The sequence below is a fragment of the Alexandromys fortis genome, unplaced genomic scaffold (genome assembly GCF_014885135.2).
Source record: "Alexandromys fortis isolate MF-2015 unplaced genomic scaffold, M_Fortis_MF-2015_v1.1 scaffold_29, whole genome shotgun sequence".
NCBI lineage: Eukaryota > Metazoa > Chordata > Mammalia > Rodentia > Cricetidae > Alexandromys > Alexandromys fortis.
Window position 1 is genome coordinate 8885962 of NW_026067891.1, and position 24659 is coordinate 8910620.

The window sequence follows — 24659 nt, forward strand, 5'->3', positions numbered from 1 at the left end:
TTCTGAAGCCTTCTGGCTTCCTACAGGGCATGTATAACCAGTCAAGGAAGGGTCCTTGTAGCTAAAGCCAGCAGGGCAGCCCCAGGATTCACAGACAGCACATACCTGCCAGTGATCTCAAGTGTCAGGGACTCTGTAGAAACAAAAAAGCACATCTCTCTTCTCCCAATAAAGGATGTAGGGAGAATTTTCTTATTATGCCAATGAGTTGGGGGTTCAGATTTGGCACTCCTGGATGCCAACTAGAAAGCATCACCAAGTTTTGCAGTTTTGCCATAAGTGTATAAAAGATGGTCACCGAAAGAATATGCCTCTGCATTTGGAGTACTTCGATGCTCGACACTGACATTACCCACGGGGGAAAAGGCCATTCTTCTGTTCAAGTAGCTTCTCATAGCCAAAGTGTCCAGGAGAAGAGCACTTAGCCATTGTGTTTAGTCACTGTGTGTGGGGGCATTTGAGCTGGTTGGTCCAGAGAACAGAATCTACTTTCAAGTCGTTTTGATCTGGTTTAGGAGGGCTGCGAGCTCATTGCTTCATTGACAGATTCCCAACGTGACTGACTCTAAGCAGAAGTCTAAGGGAAAGAGTGAGCCTTTACTTCAAAATGGGTTTGAAGGAACTCAGTCCCTGCTGAGAGCTTTCATGTTGGGAGGTAGCAGGGCTCCGGGCAGGTGAGAGCTATTAGTGGCTCCTTCCAGGAGGTATTTGTTTTTCATTAAACCATTCAGATACAGTTTTATTAAAGTGCCAGGTTTTTACTTATCTCATTCCTTATGAAAATGAGCGGAAAAGAAATTTCTACCCTGTTCTTGGAACATTGTAGTTTTTCCAGTGTCAGACTGAAAAAAATAATAAAAAAAAAATCTCCATTGTTGAAAAAAATTGCTCGAAGCACAAGGAAGAGCTTGGAAAAGGCAAGAGAGACTGGAGAGCCATGTTCTCTAGGCTTTGGTTCTTTCTCATTGGTTTGAGGAATTGCGAAATAAAACTAAATACAAAGAAGGAAAACAGGGAGAGAGGTACTTGGGGTCTGTGTGAATCAGAGCTTATGTGACAAGTGCCATTGATTTCTGAGACGACATGCAGCAAGCCTTTTCCAGAAGGCTCTCTGCCAGCCTTCTTAACCCCAGCGCAGGCCCCAGGCCCAGGCCTTGGCGCTCCCAGCTTCTCTGGCCAGCCACTGCAAAGGGCTGAACATGCTAATGAGCTGGCAGGACACCAGGCCCCCACAAAGTGGTTGGAGGAGTGGGCTTGCAAGGTGGAAGGTGGAAATGAACAGGCAGTCAGGTTGGGGCACAGTGGGGACATGATTTTAATGACATTTCAGAGGGACAGTGCTGAACTGTGGGATGATTCCTTCCTTCCCATCAGCAAGCCTTTTAGAGAAACCCTGTCTCGAAAAACCAAAAAAAAAAAAAAAAAAAAAAAAAAAGTAAGAAAAAAAAAGCATTTTGATTAGTCTGCCAAGTGAATTGTGTTTTGCTAGTCTAGGGAGAAGTCTAGAAGGCTTCCTTCTGCTGGGGAGTGAGTGGGGAGCACCCCTGGGATGGCCTTTGGAGAGGTCAATTCCAGGATCCTGCCTCAGTGTCCCTCCTGAGAGAAATCTTTCCCCCTGCAGAACTGGCCCATATCTTCCACTGAAATTATTTCAGGAAACCTAGCAACCAGGCAAGGATTCTATCCAGTGGACCCTTGCTCGGAGAATAAAGAAGAAACCCCACCACTGGTTCAGAATAAATCTATATAAAATATGGCAACTATTCCTGATCGTGGTTTTACTATTGCGAGAATTTTCCGCCTGTGGGAATCAAGGATGAGTTAAGTGTCTTCATATTTTCTCTTAATTCACAGATCACATCCCTTATTTTATTGCATAAAGACTAACGAAATCTACTAATGAATAATTATTACTTCATAAGATAAAGGGGAGGGGGAACATCCGCCTGCAAGAGTGGAATATTAATTTGGCCAAGGAGGCCAGGCAAGAGGGGGAAATATAAAATAAAACTATTTCAATTTGCTCTCCGCATCACGAACAGTAATCTCTTACAAGACAGGGACTTTTGTCTACCCCGTGTATTTGTAATTTGAGAAGAGCATCGGGTTCTAGGCTGGGAGAAGGCCCCTCGCCTTCACCTCGAGCTGGCATTTAGTGTAACAGCTGCTGGATTCTCCGGTTAAGCCGCAGCGCTTGGGGCTGCCTGCGGGGTAGGCTGATTCCAGGGAGAAAGCAGTGCCCCCCAGGCAGCGGGGGTTTCCAGGGACCTCCTTCTCGCATTCCCACCCCCGCGCTGTACCCCAACCCCTGGCATGTCTATTACCCCCAAGCTTCTTACAAAAGGGGAATCCCTTTTCTTGTGTTTATTTGCCAAAGAGTCAGGCAAACAAACCGCCAGCTGAAAATCTCCCGGACTCCTCAGGGTCCCAGCTGAGCAGTCTTGTTAATGGTCCAGCTCCTTTGATTGCTGGCGATGTGGGGCGCTCACACGTTCTCTCTCCCTCTCCCTCCCCTCGGAGGATTTTAGCAGACAAAAATTTGAATTTTGGCGAGTCCTTTTTAAAAAAGAAAAAGAAACGAACAACCCTACCCCTGGACCTTTTTGACAAATGAGAAGACTCCCAGCATCAGCACCAAGCGAGTGAGCGACAGCGAAGCTGTGAGTCAAAATCTCTCTCTCTCTCTCTCTCTCTCTCTCTCTCTCTCTCTCTCTCTCTCTCTCTCTCTCTCTCTCTTCCCTCCCCCCCCCCACTCCCCCTCCCCCCTCCTCTCCTCTCCCCCTCCTTAAACTTCCACATTCCGCCTTCAGAGCGGTCTCCCCCTCTCCCCTCTCTAGCGTTTCCATCGGGCTATCCTAACCCCTGTCTTTCATAGAAGTCGACTTTACCCATTCTTGTCACCTTTAGGGGATGGCGGGGGTGGGGCAAGGGGCACCTTCCACTTTAAGAGTGCTCTAACAACAGGCCCAATAAAGCCAAGGGGAGCCAACACTACTTCCCAGCCTCTCTAAGTGTCTTTAGTTGAAAGCTGATGAACGCTGGGTACTAGCAAACCCGAGGGCGAGGAGAGCCAGGGAGGAGGGACTCTCTTGGGGTGCGGTGGGGGGAGGGAGAAAGAGAGAGACGAAAGAGGAAGAGAGAGAGCAAGAGGGACAGCCACTGCTGTGTGAGTTAGATAATCAGCGAAAATTAAAAAGAAAAAAAAAACTGTAGCGACTAGGCAAAAGGGTTTTAAAAAAAGCAACGCAATTGTAGATTGTATGTGAGCATCTCTCCGCTCTCGCTCTGCGGGCACCCGAGAATCGCGATGCAGCATCCTCTGACGGGGGCCACCTGCGTGGCACTCCCCAACGTGGGCATGTGTCCCCAGCTCTCGTGTGCCTTGACTTTTATGTACTTACAGCAGGTAAGACGCGCGGCTCTTTCTCGGTGGCGGCAGCTCCTTCTCAGCTTGGCCAGACTGGGTACCGCTTCAATGGGCTGCGCGTTGTGTGTTGTGGGGGGAGGCGTTGGGTTGGGGGTCTTGAGCATTGGGACGAGATGAGGTTGGGTGGGAGCCTCTGGTTTTTTGTCAGTCCAAAATGCTATTTTAATTCACCTGTCTGAATACTTTATGAACACTGATTCCCATCCTCAGGGACCGGGAATTTGAAGATGAAAAACTGCCTTTTTTTTTTTTTTTTTTTCTGAGCATGTTTTCTCATGTCAGAAGTCCCAGAGGTGAGGTGAGGGGTGGTCCCTAGGATGTTGAGAGAGTTTGGGGCTCTGTGAAGATATCCTGAAGCCTGTAGTTTTAATTCAGCTGTTTTAATGACTGGCACAAAGTGTGCCTGTACCGTGCAAGTGTGTGTGTGTGTGTGTGTGTGTGTGAGAGTGAGAGAGAGAGAGAGAGAGAGAGACAGAGAGAGAGAGAGACAGAGAGACAGAGAGAGACAGCGAGAGAGAGAGAGAGAGAGAGAGAGAGAGAGAGAGAGAGAGAGAGAGGAAATCTTTGTTAAGTTTGTCTGTGCTTTCTATCCATTCTACAAGACTCAGAACATTGGGATTTTTGCAGTCTGACAGCACCCTACCCAATCTTCTTTGAAACTCTCCAGCACTGGGTGAGCATGGGCAGATACTGTTTTGACTGTCCTGAACATAGGGTGGTTTTGTTTGCTTATTTGGTTGTTTCTATACCCCAGGCCTGTCCACTCCCTTGACAATGAGTGGTCTTGCCCGGATGTCTGTTGGCTTCATTCCCACCCAGTCCAAATCTGTGAATTTTTGGATTCGGTTCTTGCTCTTAGTGTCTGCTCTGGGCCTCACTGGGTCTTCTCTGTCTTACTAGAAAGGATTTTTGCCTCATCTACTCCTTAGGGCTTTGGAAATGACCTAACACTGTCCTGTGGGGAGGCAGGCCAGCTGTGTCACGGGGCGGGGTCTGTGGCTGTGAGTTGGCAAGATTAGAGGGTTTTTGTCTGCGGGTGGGAATCCACGACCTGACTCCCTCTGTCCTGTCCTGTAAAGTTTCATTAGGGGTAATCCTTCTACCTACCTTTCCACAAATTCGTTTTAAGGATGTGGCTGACTGTGTGTGTGTGTGTTAACCAAACTTCCTTTCCAAGAGTTGAAAGAAGGCCCTTGCCTCCAAGATCCCCAGTTCTGATTTGTGCTGCAGTAATATATGTCTTCATAAAGTGCTGGGGGTTCTGGCTTGAACATTTGGGTAATTTGTTATCAGCTTGCTTGCCAAATTTTTCTTCTGCGTATTTACTGTTGCTAGTCTTTTTTGAGAACAGCCCCCTTAAAAACATCTTGTGAATAAATTGGTTTATACGTGTATTTGTTTTATTTTGTTTCCCGTTTAGTAAATCAGACCAGGAACTATCTCTTAGGAATGTATTGATAGTATTATTGATAATATATGATCCACCAGCTTCTACCATTTCTTTGCCTCGGCCGTGAATGTTTGTCAAGTACCTGTGTGTTTTACATAAGTTTCTCACCATGAGAATATCCCAGGGAGCATTTCTTCAGTTGTTAAGCCTCAACTGGATTGAAACAAATTATTAAAATACCTGTTTTTTAAAAAATCCTATATTCATGTCTTTTTATTTTATTTGTGAATCGACTGGAATAATGTTATTCAGAACATAGAATATTATAGGTGCTTAATACTTTCTCTCTTTCTCGTGTTTTAATTAATCTGTTTTCTGCTTCACCATTAAACCGGTTTGCCCATTGAAGACCTTAGGAAGGAGGACAGTGCCTTTGAACAAGCATCTATCCTTGCTATAAAAGGATGGGTGTATCATGTGGCACCGAGGCTTTCCCACTGTGGAACACACCTGCTATGGAGAGGGAGCCTCCCAGGAAGTGCTGGCAGCCATAGCAAATATTTAGAGGTGACTGTATCAACAGCATGGTTCCCCAGGAAGGGAGGTGGGGGATGGGCTGGGAGAGGAGATCTCAATGTGTTCTCCACTTGAATGAGTGTGACATGGGGGTCAGAACAGGTGTGAGTGGCAGAAGGGTGTCTCTAACTGAGGTTTACTAAAATTCTGAAGGAAAAACGGGCAGACATTTATTTTTGATTATCCTTTTCACAATCCGGGTTTTTAGCTGCCACCACTACTCTTCCCAAAAATCCACTCTCAGAGACCTGTGCCTGGGGGTCACCTCTCCTGGCCTTTTAATGCCACGATTCAAAGTCAAGGTCAGACAACTGGCTGATTTAGAGAGGAGACAGTCCCTTTAATCCCCACAAGCCACAGACCAGTACAGACTACATATCTTCTGCCGGGGAGGAACCACTATACTTTTTTTCTGCTGCTAATCTATAGCTAGTATTCCATAGCCATGCGTTTGATGAGCAGAGAGCGAGTTCATACTTTCAAAATATATTGATCAAATAGATGAACAAATCATGCTTCATTTATGATTAGCAGTGCCTCCATTAGAAGCATTTAATTTTGTGTGTGGAAAAAACGGCACATGTCAGAGACCACTGCCATCCTCATCATCAGTTTATATAAGAACATAATTAAAACCCTCCTATTTTTTTGGAAACATTTCTCATCCTCTTTTTATTCGTGAACATGGTCTCATGTGTAAGGAACTCCTGGGTCTTCACTGAAATGTTTTATCTTAGAATGAAGTCTTACACGGGGACTTTCTTCTATTCAGCACTCGAGGAAAATGACTCAGTTATATGCTTTCGCTGGCTTCGATATTAACATCCCATCCCTTTCTAAATACTCTCATATTTGTCCTTACGACGACTCATGAAAACAAAAACCAATTAGGATACCTCAGCCTTGGGAATAGATACTGAATGTTCAACAACGGAGCCCTTTTGCTGCAAATGGCTTATTTATTCAGACCAATGAAGTGGTGTCTTCGGTGTTTGCATTGTTTGAATTATTTTGTATCATTTGTTTACATTTTCTAATAACTTCTCTTTACATACATATTTTCCTGAAGTTTATGATTTATTCTTTTTCTCTCGTTTCTCTTTGTCATTCTTCTCCTCCCTTTTCTAACATCCAAGCTATTGCTCTAGTTGAGAAAAGTGAGATGGGAGAAAGCTTGGTAGCCCTTTTGGCATTGGTAACCAATGATGTTATCACTTGCATGTATGCACATGTACACACACGCACACTTACAAACTGCCAGCACACTGTATGGGTTTAAGGCTGTAGCCTACTTCTAGATAGAAGTGGTGACGTATTGCTGAGGAATATGGCTGTCTCCTCATTGGTGAGGTGAAGTACATGCCTCAGACTTGGGTCTTGACACCCTGCAGTGGCTCTTTTCTGTGACTCATTTGATGGTGACATTGTCCCACAATTTGACTTCCAGCTTGTATATACTTCCAGTGAAAAATCTTTGTAGCGTTAGCTGCTAACTGGGTACTCACTTAAGCCTTCTTTCATTGAGGGAGAATTCTGAATTTGGAGCTTCTTAGCAATGATAGCAAAGGCGAATCTGTTTTGTTTGCTTGATAGGAAAGCAGTATGTGCATGTTCGTGCACACACACACATACACACGCGCGCACACACACACACACTACAAAATTCTCCTAAATCAAGGGAACAAATACCAAACACCCATTTCTCCATAAGGAATGCCGAGGACACAAACGGCAGACACTAAGGTTTGTTTTCTGATGGACACTTCATGCCCCAGACCTCCACAGATGTATTTTGCCCGGATTTCTACCTCTGTGAAGCAAACCAGTAGCATATGAACTTACTGTTCCTTGTTCCTACCCCACCCTCATTGTCTCCAGTTCTGTTCCACGAAGCCTTCTCATCTGTCAAGTGCTGTTCACTCCCAGTCTTTTAATCAGCCCAAATTTAACAATGAGTCAAATACTTAAAATCCACATTAAAGAGGGGAGGTAAAGGGGGCCTCTAAAGTGGCCCACGCCACTGTCAATATCCAAAGATGGGTCATTTTTCCCCACCTAATGGTGATGCATGAGCTTTGTTTTAAATAGTGAAGTGGTTTGTACAAAGGGTAATTCCTGGTAAATGAAGCCATTGCTCATGGTGGACACCTTCAGATCGAAAGCAATTGAACTGAAACCCGCACATCAGCCCTCTCTGTCTTTAATTAGAAAGTGCGGCTCAGTGTGGAAGCTCACTGGGGTAGAGGGCTCGCTCATGGAGGCTGGATGGCCATGTTGTTGCGGGGGCTCGCGTCTCCGCACCATCCGTGGCAGTAAATTCAGGACACATTAGGTAAGGTGTAACAATTATTGCTGCATAGGAAAGTTCAGTTCTCGTCGCAGTCGCTCCCCCTGCATCTCCATCTGATGATTTACGGAGGGGACAAATGACACTTTATCACATTCTTTCTTCTTGGCTTAATCCCATACTGATTTATTAGACAGGGCTGTGGACTGGGGGTAGTCAATAGTGCCAATAACGCAGAAAAGAATTAGGATAGATTATCTTCATGTCTGAATTGTTTAAAGCGATCTAAGTAGCTAGAATGAGCACATTCGTAGGTCTAGCTAGCTATTTGCCATGAGATGTCTGCCTGCCTCTGTCTTGAGATATTGTATGCTATAATATTTTTTTAAATAAAACCCTGCTGGTTTTTCTGTTCTTTTCTAAAGACAGAAAGAAGGTATGTGTGTTGGAGCTCTTCTGAGAGGGTGAGGCCCAGCGTCCAGTGGGCTGGGTGCTTCTTTGCCTTCCCCCCCCCCCACAGAGAGAAATGTGTCCCCAAATCAGCTGCATTCCTACCTGGGTTGGCCTCTTTGTTAAGGTCACTTAAAGCGACGTTCATTTGTGGAGCCCATAATGCATCCGTCTGTCCACAGACAGCGTCTCCTCTGCCATCACTCTCTGCCTGCCATTTCGTGGTAGGTTGTGTGTCAGAACATGCGAGCCAGCAGCTCTGCCTGAGCTGGGAATGGAGAAAGCCCAGTCATTAGTGCTCACGCACCATCTGTTTTCCTTACAGCCGGCCCTTGAGTGATTGTCCGGCAGACGATGTGCTGAGGGGAGACGATGGTTTTTAGGGGTTTCTGATTCATTTCACCATGCTCCCTGCCCCAAGAGAGAACATAATGCTTGTTTATTCATATTGGCTGCTAAGAAGCAATGTAGTTTATCAGGCAAATCGTAGTCTTCTGGAAGAGAAAGGCATTGTGGCATGGTGAACAAAACCAGGTTTGCGCATTTGTGCCTAAGGGGGCTGGCTGCTGATGGGCATGGGGTATCACCCTGAGGAAGAAGCAGGTCTGGCAGACATGAGTGCAATTGTTCCATCTGCAGAGACTTCTTTAATGGACAGGGAGAGGTGTCCCAGGGTGCTGCGTAATTCAATTCAGAAAAGCATAGAGAGTTCCGTTCATCAATAAAGTTGCTTATTTCCAGAGCGGCTAGAGAGAGTCTTTCAGGACGGAGCACTGGGCTGTGTCTGTCACCCTGATGCCACTTGCCACTCCTGGCCCTGTTGAGGAGGAGTCTGTGTCAAATAGGGTCAGCTCTTAAGCACAATAGCTCAGAAGGACCCTGACTCTTCTACCACGGTGAGTGCAAATCAGCTGGGGAAATGAGCGGTGGTCACATAGTCCGCCCTTACAAGAGGGAGCAATTGGAAGACAGATTACCAAAGAATCCCAAATTCAGGGTTCAAGCACCTCTTAAGGTTAGGAAAGTGCAAAGGTCAGAATTCCCAGACCTCTGACATGGCTGGGAAGTGGGACTTTTACAGTTGACTGTTTTGCCAGCATATCGGAACTGTGATTATTTGGCTGAAAAAGAGCCGAAGATGATTTTTGTCCTTCGCCTGGGAATCTTCCTTTTGGAATCCTCTACGATTGATCTGCATTTCTTGTATTTAACAAGTGTTTGACCATTTCCAGGGCATTGTTTCTGAGCTTCACAGTAAGATAGGTAGTTGAGGTCTTTCAGTCTTTTCCTAAATTTCACCCACAATGCCTCAGGGCTGATTACAGAGGGTGTAAGTGTTCAGTAAAGAGAGTTATAGGTGAATATGAGGCACGACAGAACTATGAAACAAGGGGAGATGGTACTCACCGCCCTCTGCTATGTACAGGGTGAGGCACATACAGTCACTTGTTTGTGGGAAATTCTTTCCAAGTGTTGTTGCCATTTCAGTTTGTTAAGAAGTGTCGGCACTGTTGTGGGGCTGAGGCTGCAGGAAACGGTGGATGTGGCTAGGGATGAAGCCAGAAACTAGCTTCAGATTGGGAAGCATAAGGTAGGAGATGGAGAGGATGGTGGCTAAGGCTCAGGGGAGTCTCTGCAGAGGTAATGGTTCTTCGGAGCTGAGGCGCAAGATCCTGGGCTTGGGAGGAGCTAAAGAAAGCAGTCTAGGGGTAGGAGAGAGCAAGAATGGAACTGTGCTTAGCTAGCACCTGGTGGTGGTGGTGGTGGTGGTGGTGGTGGAGGGAGTTGGCAAGCAGGTTTGTTGGCCCATGTTTAAATATCACACCCCAGGAAAGGCAGAGACAAGAGGACCCTTGTGTCTCTCCAGTCACTAGTTTAGCCATCCAAGCCAGTTTAAAGTCAGGAAAGACCCCATCTAAAAAAATGCAAAGTGGGGACGGTGGCTGAGGAGTGGACCAAGTTGTTTTGGGGGCTGCATGCACACATATATGCATGCACCAGCAAGAACACACACACACACACACACACGGAATTGTCTTCAGCTACAGAAGACACCATGGCAATCTTAGATACACGGAGACAGGAAACAATAGAAATGGGTCTCGTCCAGGGTCATCCAATCTCTGAGGATAGGGGAAGGGGGGCACCATGTCCATCCTGTAGTCTCACTCTGGCTTGGATGGTGACATAGGGTGAAAAGGGGACCTATTGACATTCCAGAATTGTAGAATAGTGCATGCAAGGTGTGGACCCAGGACAGGGGCAGTAGGTAGGAGGAGAGTTTGATCAAACTCCTAGGGAATGGTATTTACCAAGGGGCCCCAAGGCTGTTTGGTGGCAACTCTGTAATATTGTCCAGGGGCCATGAGTAATGAGTGAGTCAATGGAATGAGAGAAGGCTGGCCAGCTCTCTCTCTACTTTAGCTACCCATCAGTCCCTTCCCCATTCTACCAGCCTCCTCATTACCACAGCTGACACCTTTGCTAATTCCAAAATTAACCTACATTTGAGTTGGCAAGGACACTTGTCCAATCAGTAGCGATAGATAAGTTTTCCAGTATCCATTGAAATCAACAGACACTCCTGTGTTTGCTTATTGATTCTAAGTTTGTAGAGTCCACACAGTGATGTATGCATGTGTATGCTCATTTATTGAGTCACTTGGGGTTCAACTAGAGCCTATGACATGCCAAGTAAGTGCTTTACCACTGACTTGATCTACCCCCTCATCTCTTTTCACCTTTTATTCTGAAACAAGGTCTTAGTAAGTCACCCAGACTGGCCTTCACCTTTCCTTTCTTCTACCTCCATCACCCTCGTTGCTGGAATGACGGGCCTGAGCCACCACTACACTCTTCTCATTCTGTATTTATTTAACTCCCAAAGGGTGCCAGATGCCCTTAGTAAACAAGGGCCAGGGCTCCCCCATCCCTGGAAGAGCATCATTTGCCTGTGCACCTTCAATGCTGCATTTAGACACAGATCAGCTTGGCCCATTGCGTATGTTAGGAATCTTGCGCCATTCCCGGGCGGGAATGATTCCATCCTTCCTCTGATCCAATGTGCAAAGAACAAGACTATATAATTAACCTACAACTTTCTACACGGCACCTCTCCTCCCCTCTGCCCCGATAGTAGCCCACAGCAAAGGAAAGACATCCTTTATTTAATATATACAGTATACAGAGGGTTCTGCAGCAGTGGGCTGGTCAGAAGGCTGCTACCGTGATCCTTAGGGCTCATCAAATTCTGTTTGCCATGCAGGTGCACCCAGTTTTGATCTTTTCCTCTGCGTCGTTTCAGGACACACAGACTAGTAAGTAGTATGGGAATGCCAAGTGTGTGTTCTCAAGGACTTAATGACTATTTTGCTTTTTCTTCTGTGGCTATGGAACGAAGTATGGCAGCTTTAGGATTTAAGGGCCCCAGATTTCCCTGGACTCAGGAGTGAAATGCAAGGAGGGCTTGGCTTTAATGAGTCTTTTCTTTCCTCGGTGGCAGATGTTTGCCTGGGTCTCACCTGGAGAACTGGATTTGTCTTATTGGAAATAGCAGCACGCATCTGTGTGCTCCTTCCAGGAGAACTACTTTCTATGCCTGGGTTGGGTAGTGCTTAGCTCTCGGGAGAGGATTTGAGCTGAGAGATGATGCCTCTCTCCTGGAATGCTCCAGGAGCAATGAACAGCAACTGAGGGATCTTAGGCAGGGAGAGAGTCCTTCCGGTTCATATTCAAAAGGTGGTCTTCCCTTAGAAACCTGCAAGCCGACTTTCCCTGTAAAACGTGGTTTGTGAAAAGCAGGTGTCTCTTGCCCTCGTCTATAGAGCAGAAATCAAGCTCTGAGGCTTAATCCCAACTCCGATATTCATGAGCTGATCTGACTGAATCGAGCAACTCACTTAATTTGATTTGGACCTTAATTGCTTCTTCGGAAAAAATCGAGACGAGAATGGTCATTTTACATTGTTCTTCGTGAGATGAAGCAGGGTACCACTTGGGCTTGAGATGCAGCACAAAGCCGGTAGGTGCCCAAGATACTAAAAAAAAAAAAAAAAAAAAAAAATCCTTACATTGATGTTAAAGAGATGTCTCAATGTGTTAAGATAACACAGGGCCTGCTCCTGGAAACTGCCCACTTCTCCTGAATGGGAATACTTATGCGCCCGTGGCCTGCTGAGGTTACAGGTACCAGGAATCTGGGGTCATATCCTGCCTGCTCAGTTCTCTGCTCCCCCTTCCTCTTCTGGGTCTTTGCTGCTGCTGGTGGTGGTGGTGGTGGTGGTGGCGGCGGCGGCTGTGGCATGGCTGCATAGCTCAATTGATGCTCCATGGCAGCAAGAGGAGAAGTACCAATCATCTTGCTCTTGTCAGTAGCAAACTTATTTACTTTCAAAAGCTGACAGAATCATACTGCAGGGGCTTCATTTATTTCTATTCAGAATGGCGTTGTGCCTTGGTGCAGGAGATTACGGACATAGTGACACAGAATCCAATAGGCTTCAACATGGTGAGCGGTTGCTCAAAAGTGGACAGTTCAGAGGAGTCTTGGTACGGTTAGGGTGCCTGCGTCCCTGACTTGAAGGCCAACGCAAACACTAGGATTGATAAAGCATATGGGTCCAGATTCAGTGTGGTGGGAAAAAAACAGAGCCCCTGCTGTCCGATCGTTTGTTCCTTTTATTCTGGGAACATAAGAGCAAGGTGTAAGGGACTTCAACTGGGTCATTCCCGTAGTCTCTGGAAACACAAAAGCACCTCCTGCAGACAGCTTGTGCTGGCTTCCCCATCCACTTCGCTTACACGGGCTGACAGGCTCGCTCATCCAGATAATCTTTCAAAAGCTATGCATTTTTTTTCCTTTTTTGCTTTCTTCTCTTTTTTCCCCTTCAACACCTTCCTCTCTAAGGATTCCAAGGAGCTGCCAAAGCAGGAAGGGAATGAATGGAGTCTTTGCCTGCTGATGCAATTTCATTTCCTTCCACTAGGGGTCTCTGTGTCAAACTCCAGATTCCTTGCACTTTCTTTTTCTTCTCTCTCTCTCTCTCTCTCTCTCTCTCTCTCTCTCTCTCTCTCTCCCCCCCTCTCACTCTCTCTCTACTCTCTCTCTCTCTCTCTCTCTCTCTCTCTCTCTCTCTCTCTCTCTCTCTCTCTCTCTCTCTCTCTCTCTCTCTCTCTCTCTCTTTTTCCTTCCCCACTTTCCTCTCTTTTGTTTCAGCTTAGGAAAGGAAGCTCTTTTTGTAAACAGGAAGAGCTACTGTGAGTTCATTGAGGGACCAGAGGATTTTGCTATCCTCAGCACCATGATGGCAATGACCATAATTAAAATAGTGACATAATCAATAACGTTTATGGAGTCTTGGGTGGCAAGAACATGACTCAGCAAATTTACATGGATTTTCTCTTTTCATATCACACATAGGTCTCCAGGGAGTCAGTATATTTACTTCTTATTTCTTGTTCCTTGTTTTCATTTGAGGCAGGGTCTTGCTGTACAGTTCATCCTGGTCTCTAACTCATAGCAATTCTCCTGCCTCAGCTTTCCTCATGCTGGGCTTGTAGTTGTGTGTAACAGCAAGTCATGCCCAGGTTTCACCTACCCATTTAACTACTTTTTCCCTCCCTTCTTTCTTTAACACAGAGAACAAGAGACATAAGTGTGTGAGGTGATGTTTAAAGCCATGGAGTTTTTCCAGACCCCACACTGAAAGACACTGCTATTCAGTGACCACTTGTCACTGAGGAGGGGCTAGAAGGGAGAAACAAAAATATTTAGGAAGTTAAAGTGGTGTTTTAAGTGCTCTATTTGAGAAGATGAGTTTTGCATAGATGGAATCCTGAGTCTGTCTGCCTCCTGCTGCTATGGAGGCTTCTGGTAGAACTTGATTTAAGAGGTCTAAGCCAGGCTGTCTGTCCACTGTCCAGAGTGTTCCTCGGCTTTGCTTTAATCGTCAGAAAGGGGATGATCTGAACATCCTTCCTCCTTGAAGCAGATAGTTATGGAGAAGATCTCAGTCGACAACCCAGGCTGACTTCACACTCATTTTGTGGCATAGATGATGTGGCATGACCTCAAATTCATGGCAGTCCTCCTGCCTCAGCCTTGTGAGTACTGGGATTACAGGCACGAGACAACTGGTTTTATCTTAAATCATTAGGGCTATGGGTTTGTTCGTTAGGGCACTTAGTAGGCCTTGAGTCTGAGTTGCAGAGGATTCAAAGAGAAAGTGTAGGGCTAGAAGGCAGTGTCCACAGACAGTGATAGAGTATGTTTCTGCAAAGCCAATTCCAGCCTCCAAAGCTCCGCCTTGAACCAAAGCTCTTCCACTAACCGGGAACGTAGTCCCTGCCTGGCTCCGTCTGTATTAATGATTTATAAAGCCACATCGCTCCTTTTGTTCACGAGCAGGGCCTTGTCCTGTTCATAAAGGCATTTCAGGGAGTGGGGTCCTGGGTGGCCATGTTGCTAGCTCAATGCTGTGAAGGCTGCTTCATAAATCAAAAGAGCCTGGTACTTTGCTGCTTCCGAGCTCTGAGATAGCGTGCATGTGTGCACAGTGTGAGTGCATGTGCATGTGCACAAGTGTGTGCTTGAATCAGATTCACTTAGGGATGGCTACTTTGCCTTTCCATAAAGAATGAATGAAGGAGAGGATGCAATTGGGCTTAGGTGCTTCAGGGTCAAGGGGTTGGGCTTCCTGGCAGCTTCCTGGCCCCATTTGTTTCTCATTTGATGCTTATGTTTTCTGGTGCTGGCCATGAAAATGGGCTAATGCAACCTTATTAGCATAAAGAGATGCAAACCCCATTAGAATCCCCTTCCTCTTGCATCATCAAAACCTGCAGAGGAGGCAGGAAGCGAGCCAACTGAAGGCTAGCTCCACTCCTTCACTGTGAGCCAACACCAGCTCCCTGTGCTCTTTAAACAATGGCGATTGGGGCATTTTAAAGAATTACTACAATTTCATTGACTCACCAGAAAAGAGCTCTATCTTGTTTCGAACATGAGTGGGAGTGTTTATTATGCCGGCCTGGAATGCTGGATCTAGGAAACTTCCATAAAGTAAGCGGTAGAGCCTGGGAACACTAGGGTTTTAAGCTTAGAGGCTGTTTGTTTGTCTTGCTTTTAGGTGTCAGAAAGAGATGTTGTGACCATGTGGTTCATTTGGAGTTGTGAATTCTTTCATGATATGCTCAGAGAGCCGCTCTATGGTTTAGTCTGCCTCTTGGTTTGTTTTCATTCTGGACTGTATTTTAAATTCTATTATGTGTTCCGGTTTATATGTGCAGGGTTTTTCTCCTCCTGTAGAACCAAGAACTGACAACCAAGATAGGACTGAGAAGGAGCTGGAATGGAGAAACAAAAATATTTAGGAAATTAAAGTGGTGTTTTAAGGGCTCTATCCAAGAAGATGAGTTTTGCATAGATGGAATCCTGAATTTGAAAATGCTGTTAACAAGAAGAACACAAGTGTGTCAAGCTTTTAAGAAATAAGCATGAAAACTGAGCAGCCCCCCCCCCCAAAACAAATGCACACACCAATGCTGATGATCCACCCTGCCTCCCACTCTGAAAAGGGCCGGAATCTCCTCGATAAATAGACAAATTCGAGTGCTAACTGGTACCTACCAACATTTACGCCTATGCAAAAATTACTGCTTTTTTTTTCTTTTGAAACAATCTCATATGCCAGTCAGCAGTCATGAAATTGAGACAGATCGTTCATTGAGAAAGATTGACTTTTACCACACGGTCTTTCCGAAAAGCAGAGGGCAGGATGCATGTGGATTTACACAAGGAAAGAAAAGATTTTGCCATGTTTCCTCAGGACAGGAAATGGGATCCAGCATTTCAGACTGAGAAAGCAGGTGCCCAGAAAGGGACACCGATGGTCCTATTGTGCACATCTCTGTGTCTGTGTTTGTCCTCTATTCTCGGAACCCGCCAGTGCCTCGTTGTCTTTAATTATGTCTACGAGGCACAAGACGACAGCCAACATCTGCTCCTTTGTTTACTTGGCTAACATATAGCTTTGATGGCTTATTAAACAATCTATTTTTCAAACCCAAAACAGAGAAACCAGCCGAACCCATATTATGGCATTCTGTAAAGACCCATTATGCAATTAGCACTTGGGATTTGTGCAAAGCTGGTGATTCACCCAAATAAACATCCCTCTGTTCTGATAGCTTTTGATGGCATCGTGGAAAATATCAATTTAAAAAAAAAGAACATAAAAATACGTCTGCATTTCCTCTCTCATCACGCTACGAAGAAGATGATGTGTAAATGGGAGAAGCATATTCTTTAGTCCTTATAGCATATGCTGCATGTGTGTGTGTGTGTGTGTGTGGTGTATGTGTGTGAGTGTGTATGTGTAACTTTCTCAAATCATGTCTTTTAATTCAAGCCAATGGTTACAATGGATCACACGACAAAGGTGTGTGACTTCGGAAGACAGGCTTCTGAGAGTTTCTAGTGAGCTTTGAGAGAGAAGAAATGCTGATTTTAACCCTTGGTGGCATGTTCCTAGCGCAACATGATCTAGTAATAAAAACTATCTAGACAGGTGTTGCGGAGCATGTGAGGTCCACACAACTAAACCACTTTAGAAACAGCTGCTGGCTCACTGTGTAGAAGGGCTTGCTGCCAAGACTGAGCCCCTGAGTTCTATCCCCAGTACCCACAAGGTGGAAGGAGATGACAGCTGCTCCAAATCATCCTCTGACCAACCCTTTCCCCACTGGACAGAGAAGGGGGAGGAGAAAGGGAAGAGAGAGTGAAATGAATATAAAAAAATAAGTAAATGAATCACGTCAAACCTCATCCCTTCATTTAGGTCAGAGGTCAGTTATTTACTCATCCCTCATTCATTCGTCCACAGTACATTTATTTAGACTCCTATCTGACTCAGAAATTAGTCATGGAGGATGCATAGGGAGGAAAAACAACTTTTGATTTCTTTTTCCCATGGAGGTTGTGGGCTCACGAGGGAGAGACAAAACCTAGGTAGTTAAAGAGGCAAGTCCCTGCCATATGATGCAAGGTGGGCTTAGCCAGGGTTGCTGTCCCCCTGGTGGAAGCAGAGGTGGAATCTGGGGATTATGAGGAAGAAGTGGCGTAGATGATGAGATGGAAGAGGGAAGAGAAGCAAAGGTTAGGGAGGAGCAGGACTTCCTTTCTCAGGCACACCTCATATGGGACAGCCACCCTGTGCCTGTGTGGAGTTAATCCCTGTGAGGGACAGAGATGGGAGAGGCAGAAAGGGACTCAGAGTGAAGATCCAGTCGGAAGGGTTACTGTAATTATTGGATGCATCCAAAGAAGGACACAAGGAGACACTGCACAGAGTCAGTGAGGGAGAAAGGCAACAAGTTGGAGGTGAATGACACAGGCACCAGGACTCCATGAGCTAGAGGTTGTCCAGAGCAGAAATGCAGAGCGGGAGTTAGACAGGACTGCAGCAGTGGAAGCTGCCAACAGCAGGCTTGAGGCTCTGAGCATCTAGGACCTGACCTTGGGAGGCTGGGGCGGCAGGAGAGTAGCTAAATGGGACCTCACTGGCAGGCCCATATCAGTATATCTTGGGGCAGCATTCTCTGGGTTACTGAGGACCTCAGCAGTTTCTTCATACCTTGCTGGGTAGCAACGTAACCATCCACAGGGACCCCAACTTGCCAAGTCAGTTGCTCCCATCCGAGTGCCAGATCTTTAACGTGGAAACTGCCTTCATGAAATGCTCAGTGGCCAAGCCCCTACCCCATACGTACCTCTGTCCAAGGGATCATGGGGATGAAATGTGTTCAAAGCATCATCAGATGGCCTAGCCTTGGATCTGAAACATATCATGAATCTTCGAGACTGAGGACTAGTTGTTTGGGCATAATTATGAACCATTCTACGACTTAGTTTCCTCATTTGGAAAACAGACCCAATGACAGGGTAAAGGCCATAGCACTATCAGGAAGTACCCAACATGCCATCTGTTACTGGAGAATCTCTATAAATGTCTCCACTCTACTCTTATTGGTGGTAATAAAGAGGGAGGTGTTAGTGAGAAACTTCAGTGTCTGCGATTCCACAGAAATGACGGTCATGGTGGTGACGATGGAGAGAGACATAAAGATGCTGGCTGTACACTACATAGCAGGTGACAATGGAAATGGGAATGGTGCTAGAGAACGTGATGGTGAGGTGAAGATGGTGGTGGTGATGTCTGAAGGAACCACTTGTTGGAGAACATGCTGGTGGTCCAGTGGAAACACAGTCTATCACCATCAGAATGGCTCTGGATGATACAGGGGAAGCTGATGATGGAGACGTGGTTGAGAGGCTTGTGGTAAGGGTGAGGTGGTGACGGTGGCTATGATGTCATAGCAGGTGATATTGGAGACGGAGCTCCAATATGTAGTGGACATATTGCTAGTAGATGACATCGAAGGTCATAGTGATAGTGGAATGATGTCTTCTTCTTTTTTTTTTTTTTTTGAGACAGGGTTTCTCTGTGGCTTTGGAGCCTGTCCTGGCACTAGCTCTGTAGACCAGGCTGGTCTCGAACTCACAAAGATCCGCCTGCCTCTGCCTCCCGAGTGCTGGGATTAAAGGCGTGCGCCACCATCGCCCGGCCAATGATGTCTTCTTAATAGGAGTCCGAAATTAGGTTCGAGATGCTTGTGGTAGTAACAGTGGCTACAGGAGAGGGGCAGGTGTTGCTGTAGGCAACAGTAATGAATAGGTGAGCACAGGGATGCTACAACACAGTAGAAGGGGTTCACCCATAAGCCCCTGGGTGCCATTTTCCCTTTAGCACATGTTTCTCATCTGTAAACAGGAACTGGGTGCTTATGCCCAGTCACTGTGAGGATGCGCTGAGTTCATATTTGGAAAACAAGTTCGAATACTTGCTGCTCTCCACAAACCCATGAGCACAGAGCGTGTTGGTTAAACAAAGTGCTGCTGGCACATAGTATGGTCTCAAAGGAAGAAAAGACACCTCGTGGCTTCCATCAGCTTCTCCTCTTTTCATCCTGCTTTTCAGAGCAGGCAGGAAGGGCCACCTGCCTCTGCCCTCCACCAGTCCCACCTCCGTCTCCTCTGTGTTCTGTGCAGAACAGGTGTGTGGCGCTACAGAGCTCTGGCAGAGTTTAACATGAAAAAAGCTCCGAGTCATTATAAAAATAACACCAAGGCTGCCCCGCAAGGCAGGCAGATGAGCACACTGCTAGCCAGCAAGATAAAAAGATCCAGCAAATGTTGGATCCCAGTAGGAGGAGACAGACATATGGAGACCACTATACTCAAAACTGGACAATAGGCTGGCCATTCCAGAGCAAGGTCCTTCCTCCTTCCTTCCTTCCTTCCTTCCTTCCTTCCTTCCTTCCTTCCTTCCTTCCTTCCTTCCTCCTTCCTTCCTTCCTTCCTCCTTCCTTCCTCCTTCCTTCTTTCCTTCGTTCGTTCGTTCCTTCCTTCCTTCCTCTCCCTCCCCTCTCTCTCCTCCTTTCTTTCTGTTTTTTTTTTTCCATTCTAATTTTAAATCCTTTAGTTCCTTTTTAGCCCTTTGTTCTATTTTGGTCCTAAAAGCACATTCATCTTTGAGGCCAGCTATGGACTCTCCAGGGAGGTAAGATCTATGTGGTAATCCTGGAACAAATGTCTGCCTTTTGAAATCTGTGGATTCCCAGCTTCACCTCCAAGCCATTAGCTGAAGGAGATGAAGGAGGCCTATCTTGGAATGCTGACATGTTGCGTTCAGGCCTGTGATGTCTGGGTATGCAGAACCATTGGTATCTATGCCAGCTTGTGCACTTCCCAGTGTCGGTAGAAGGGACAGGCAATCCTCCATGCCAGGCATGATTTGAAAAGATTTGGGCAGAGGGGAGTCTGTTTCCTTATAGTGTTTCTATGCCTGGGGACAAATAGAGCAGAGATTGTGCCATCTGCTTGATGTAGCTCCAAAGCGCTGGCACTTCTCTGGAAGGATATTTTGGAATTCTCCTTTACTGCCCACAGAGGCTTTCTGTGGATTTAGAGGTTTCAGGGTGATGCTTGTTTGTTATGGGGACACCTGAATGGGGAGGATCCCTTTTTCTAGCAAAGCTATCACACATCTTCAGAGTGTAAGGTACCCAGAAGAAGGAAGGGACAACCGGGAATTAGACAGTGTGGTCTTGATGAAAAGTGTTGTCATTTGTGTAGCCTTGAGGGAAATTACTGGAATTCCAAAGCTCTCATCTGTAGGATGGGGCCCCTCTGAGGACTGATGAGGTCATGGAATTGTTATAAAGATCGAGCCAAAGTCTCACAGTGATGAGAATTGTATTCAGTGCATAATGAGTTCTATTTAAGTATTTGAGCCAGATGTGTGGGTGACTCAGGTCTAGACCCCAAGTGCTCAGTTGGAGGAAGCAGAATGATTCTGAGTTCAGTACCAGCTTGGACTATATAACAAAGAGCCATCACAAAAGAAGAGCAAAGTTTGCTTTCTACAAATGAGCAAGGGCTAGAGCGATGGCTCAGTGTGTAAGATGCTTGAGAACCAGAGTGAGATCCCTGCAGCACACCTTAAAGGACCGGGCATGGTGGTGCACACTTGTAATCCTAGATCTGCGAAGGTGGAGATGCACAGATCCCTGGGGTTACTGGCCAGCAGCCTAGCTTGGTCAAGAGAATGTCGGGCTGCTGAGAGTCTGTCTCCAAAACAAGGCAGAGGGTGCCTAAGGAAGGACGGTCATGGTTGACCTTTAACATTTGCACACTACACACATATATGTATACACACTTAAATACACAACTCTGCACACATAGATAAATGATAGATACAGTAAAAATAAATGATAAAAATAGGGGAGGATAAGTAAGTATGTAGGTAGATAGATAAGGTAGATAGATGATAGATTGATAGAAGATAGATGATAGATAGATAGATAGATAGATAGATAGATAGATAGATAGACAAGCTAAAGGCCTAACTTCCTCTTTTTACATGTATAAGTAGGTATTTCATATTTTCTAGCTATTTTTAGAATATTCTGAAATGTGTTAGTTGTGAGAGCAGGAGTCCAAGTCAAATCAAAGTAAGCAAAAATTAGGCCTTGTTGACTCAGGAAAGATCATAATGTGAGCAGTCACATAAATGTCTGATATTCCACCTAGGTTGTAACGAGACAGGGCCATGCGCAGAACGTTGATCCTTCTAACTAAACTGATACCCAGGTAGCGATAAATGCATTATTAAGCTATCTATGGAATGCTTCACCTTGGAACCTTGTGAGAAAAGTATGATCATCCTCGGTTTATAAGAGAACTAACTGAGTTTCCGAGAGATTAGTAACTTGCCTAGAGCAACACAGACAGGAACTCTTAGAGTCAGAACTCGACATTGGCTCTAGCCTAAGTTCACAGTCAATACAAACATAATACTGCCATTAGGATAAGAAATTAAGGATTTTTGTTAGTAAATTAAAGATCTTAAGAGGGAAAAAAACACATAGATAACTTCTTCTGGAGGAATTTTGGAGACTTACTACTGACAAATCTTTTGACTTTGAGTGAGTTGCATAACCTCTCCTTGCTCAGCGTTTCTCTCTATCAGTTGTATGGTGGGGTTAGTAATAGAATTTAGCTTATAGAGTTGTTATTAAGATTAAATGAGTTAATAAACAAGGAGGTTAGAAGGTGCCTGGCAAATAAGAAATAGTCTGTGGCTTGTTAAAAAAGATCTAAAAATAGATTGTAATGTAAGAGCCACAGAGGAAATGAGGTCACTCAGGGTGGTTCTGCTTATGATGTCCCCAGTGTGTCCCAGAGGACACTGCTAATCTGGGAAGTTGGAATCCCACCTGTCAGAGGCTCTTGCTTGCCACCAGCTGCTTGGCCACAACACTGAGGAGAAAACACCCAGCAGCAGCAGCAGCTCTCCAGCCAATCTTCAATGAAGCCTGAGCCAGTCTGGAGCAGCTCTGGGGTCCTGTCTTTTTTGTCTTGTCCTGAGTCCATATTGCATGCATGGATTGTGAACACAAGTGTATGCTGAGGGGCATATGCTCCCCTCAGTCTGCTGAGTGGGTGTCCTATGATACCTGCCCCTTCTCTTTGTTTTGACAGTACTACTTTCCAGCCAGAAGCTGTAAGGGGCTTTTCAGCAGAAGAAGGCACACACTGGCCCCTCCCCACAGTGCTGTTGTTTTAGTTTTGCTTCCTGTTGCCCTGACAAAACAACCTGAGAAGCACAAGTTAAAGGAGGAAGGGTTGGTTTGGTTCGCCTTCACTTCTCTGGAGCACTGAAGGCAGCAGGAACTTGAAGCAGCTAGTCATGTCCACAATCAGGAGCAGAGAAAGAATAGATTCATGCATGATTGGGCTCAGCGAATCTCTGCTCTAACTAAACCTAGGGAATTGAGCTGCTCCTCTCAGACTGAATCTTCCCATATGACTTAACGTAATCAAGACAATTTCTCAAACGTGCTCACGGGCCAACCTGGTTTAGGCAGTTCCTCCTTGAGAATCCCCACCAAGGCAACTCTAGAGTGTAGCAAGTTGACAATTAAAATTAACCATCCCAGCTTTCTTGACACCTTGAACTCCTACCCTGCCAAGGTGTGGATGAGTCTTCTGAGTAGAAGGTCTGGTTCCTCAGAGAAAAAGAAATGCCAAGCACACCAGCCTGGTTTCACATAAAGATGGTCACATGGTTTGTTCATGTGAGCCTTGATTAGAGCGTCTCATTTTACACACACCAGCCTTTCCAAAAGCCATAATCCAAAATCTCACATCAATTCCGAACCCACAGGTTCTGGAGTCCACAGGTGAATCTCAGTGGGGACATCACACCCATACAGTAAATGACATGAAGGTTTCCTGAGTGATGCACCACTTTCCGGGATAAAGATGAAATTATCCAAGTGGTCCATGCATCTCAAATAATAACTGAGAATCAAGGCTTCAGCCCCGGGGAAGAAGTTACTATGGGAAAAATAATCTAGCCCTGGGGATGAACATGGAGCTGCAACATCCCTTAGGGAGATCTGAAGCAGGGCTATCCAAGAGTTTTGCTCCTCTGAGCCATACTGGGGGAGGGGGTGATGATTCGTGCCAACCCACAAGCCTCAGGTTTCAAGTACACTTAGATACTTACGTCATGTGACATGCGACAGTCATCATTTAAAACATTCGTGCTCGAGGACCATGTGATTGAGTCACAAAACAATAATAACTGCAAAAAGCCAAATCTTACACTTTAAGTAGGTTCCCAATTTTGTGGGTGACTGTGTTCATAGCTATCATCAACTGTGTGAAACCACTGGACAAGCACAAAGAAGATGCCTTCCTTGGGTGTCATTCTGGTTCTCTCTCCCCTGTTCTCCTTCCAGGATAATGTTTCCTGTTGTTCTCTAGGATTAGCTTCTTAGTCAGGTGCAGTGGACCCCCTCCTGCTAGACAGGTTATTTTCAGCTTTAGAAGAGTCAGCAAAAAGGTAAAGGTCACCTTGTCTGCACACCTGGAGGTCCTTGGCTCACTTTCGCTTGAGTGCTCTGTTAACATGCAGTTACCATAAGAGTGGTTGAGATTGGAAAGCGGAAGATTGACAATGGAGAGGCCATCCAGGTTAGGTTTAGCCCAAGCTAACAATATGTTAATATGTCAAAACTGACCTTCCTGGTTGTTAGCAGTGAGGTGTTGTCTATCGGTTTTAGATCAGCGTCCAGTTCTGACCCAGGCTGTTCATGTGTCCTGTCACATCCCCTTTCATTGTCATGGGTTTCTTGATAGACATGCAGTTAAAATGGAAGATCTACCTCAATGAAATGGGGGAAATAAGCTGAGAAAAAGCTGGGCACGGATGTGGGTAGGGGCCGAAAAGCATCGACTATATATTAGTGACTAAGCTAGTGGTTATGGAGACTGAAAAGTTGGAGAATGAGACAATGAAGTGAAAGAAAAAAGTTAGCACCTGACAAGTCGTTAACCCTTAAGTGAACAAAGTTGGTAGAGGAGTTGATAGGTGGGTAGGTGGGAGGATGGATATGCACATAGGTAGGTGGTGTGTGTGGGGATGGATGGGCAGATGCGTGGCTGAGTAAGCAGATGAGTGGGTGAGTGTTCGCTGGGTGAGGTGATAGTAGGAGGGTGGGGACAGAAAGGGAGACTGATGGATAGACAGGTATGTGAATGGCTATGGAGTAGGACTGGAGAATGGATGGATGGGTGGATGGATGGGTGGGTGGATGGGTGGATGGATGGGTGGGTGGGTGGATGGATGGGTGGGTGGATGGATGGGTGGGTGGATGGATGGATGGATGGATGGATGGATGGATGGATGGATGGACAAATAGATTACTGAACTGAGGAATGGATGGCATGTTGGTTTTTAGATCTTTTCGAAAAGTCTACTAAACAAGATAAAGCAGGTTTTCTGTCTTGCGAGACTTCTCAAATATTCTTTTTTTTATGTGAATTCTTTTTCTTTTTTTTTTTTATTGAGAATAAGAAAAAAAAGTTTCCGCCTCCTCCCAGCCTCCCATTTCCCTCCCCC

General features: G+C 45.7%; 1 protein-coding gene across 3 annotated transcripts in view; it reads left to right on the plus strand.

Annotated features, from left to right (window-relative positions):
* The first annotated feature begins 3189 nt into the window (after nucleotides 1-3189).
* Nucleotides 3190-24659, plus strand: part of Rbfox1 (RNA binding fox-1 homolog 1) — a 378397-nt gene continuing 356927 nt past the window's right edge. For all 3 annotated transcript variants that reach the window (XM_050134335.1, XM_050134319.1, XM_050134328.1), the window contains exon 1: nucleotides 3190-3406. In XM_050134335.1, the coding sequence (XP_049990292.1) occupies nucleotides 3308-3406 (99 nt within the window). In that variant the 5' untranslated portion in view covers nucleotides 3190-3307. The remainder of the gene's footprint in view (nucleotides 3407-24659) is intronic.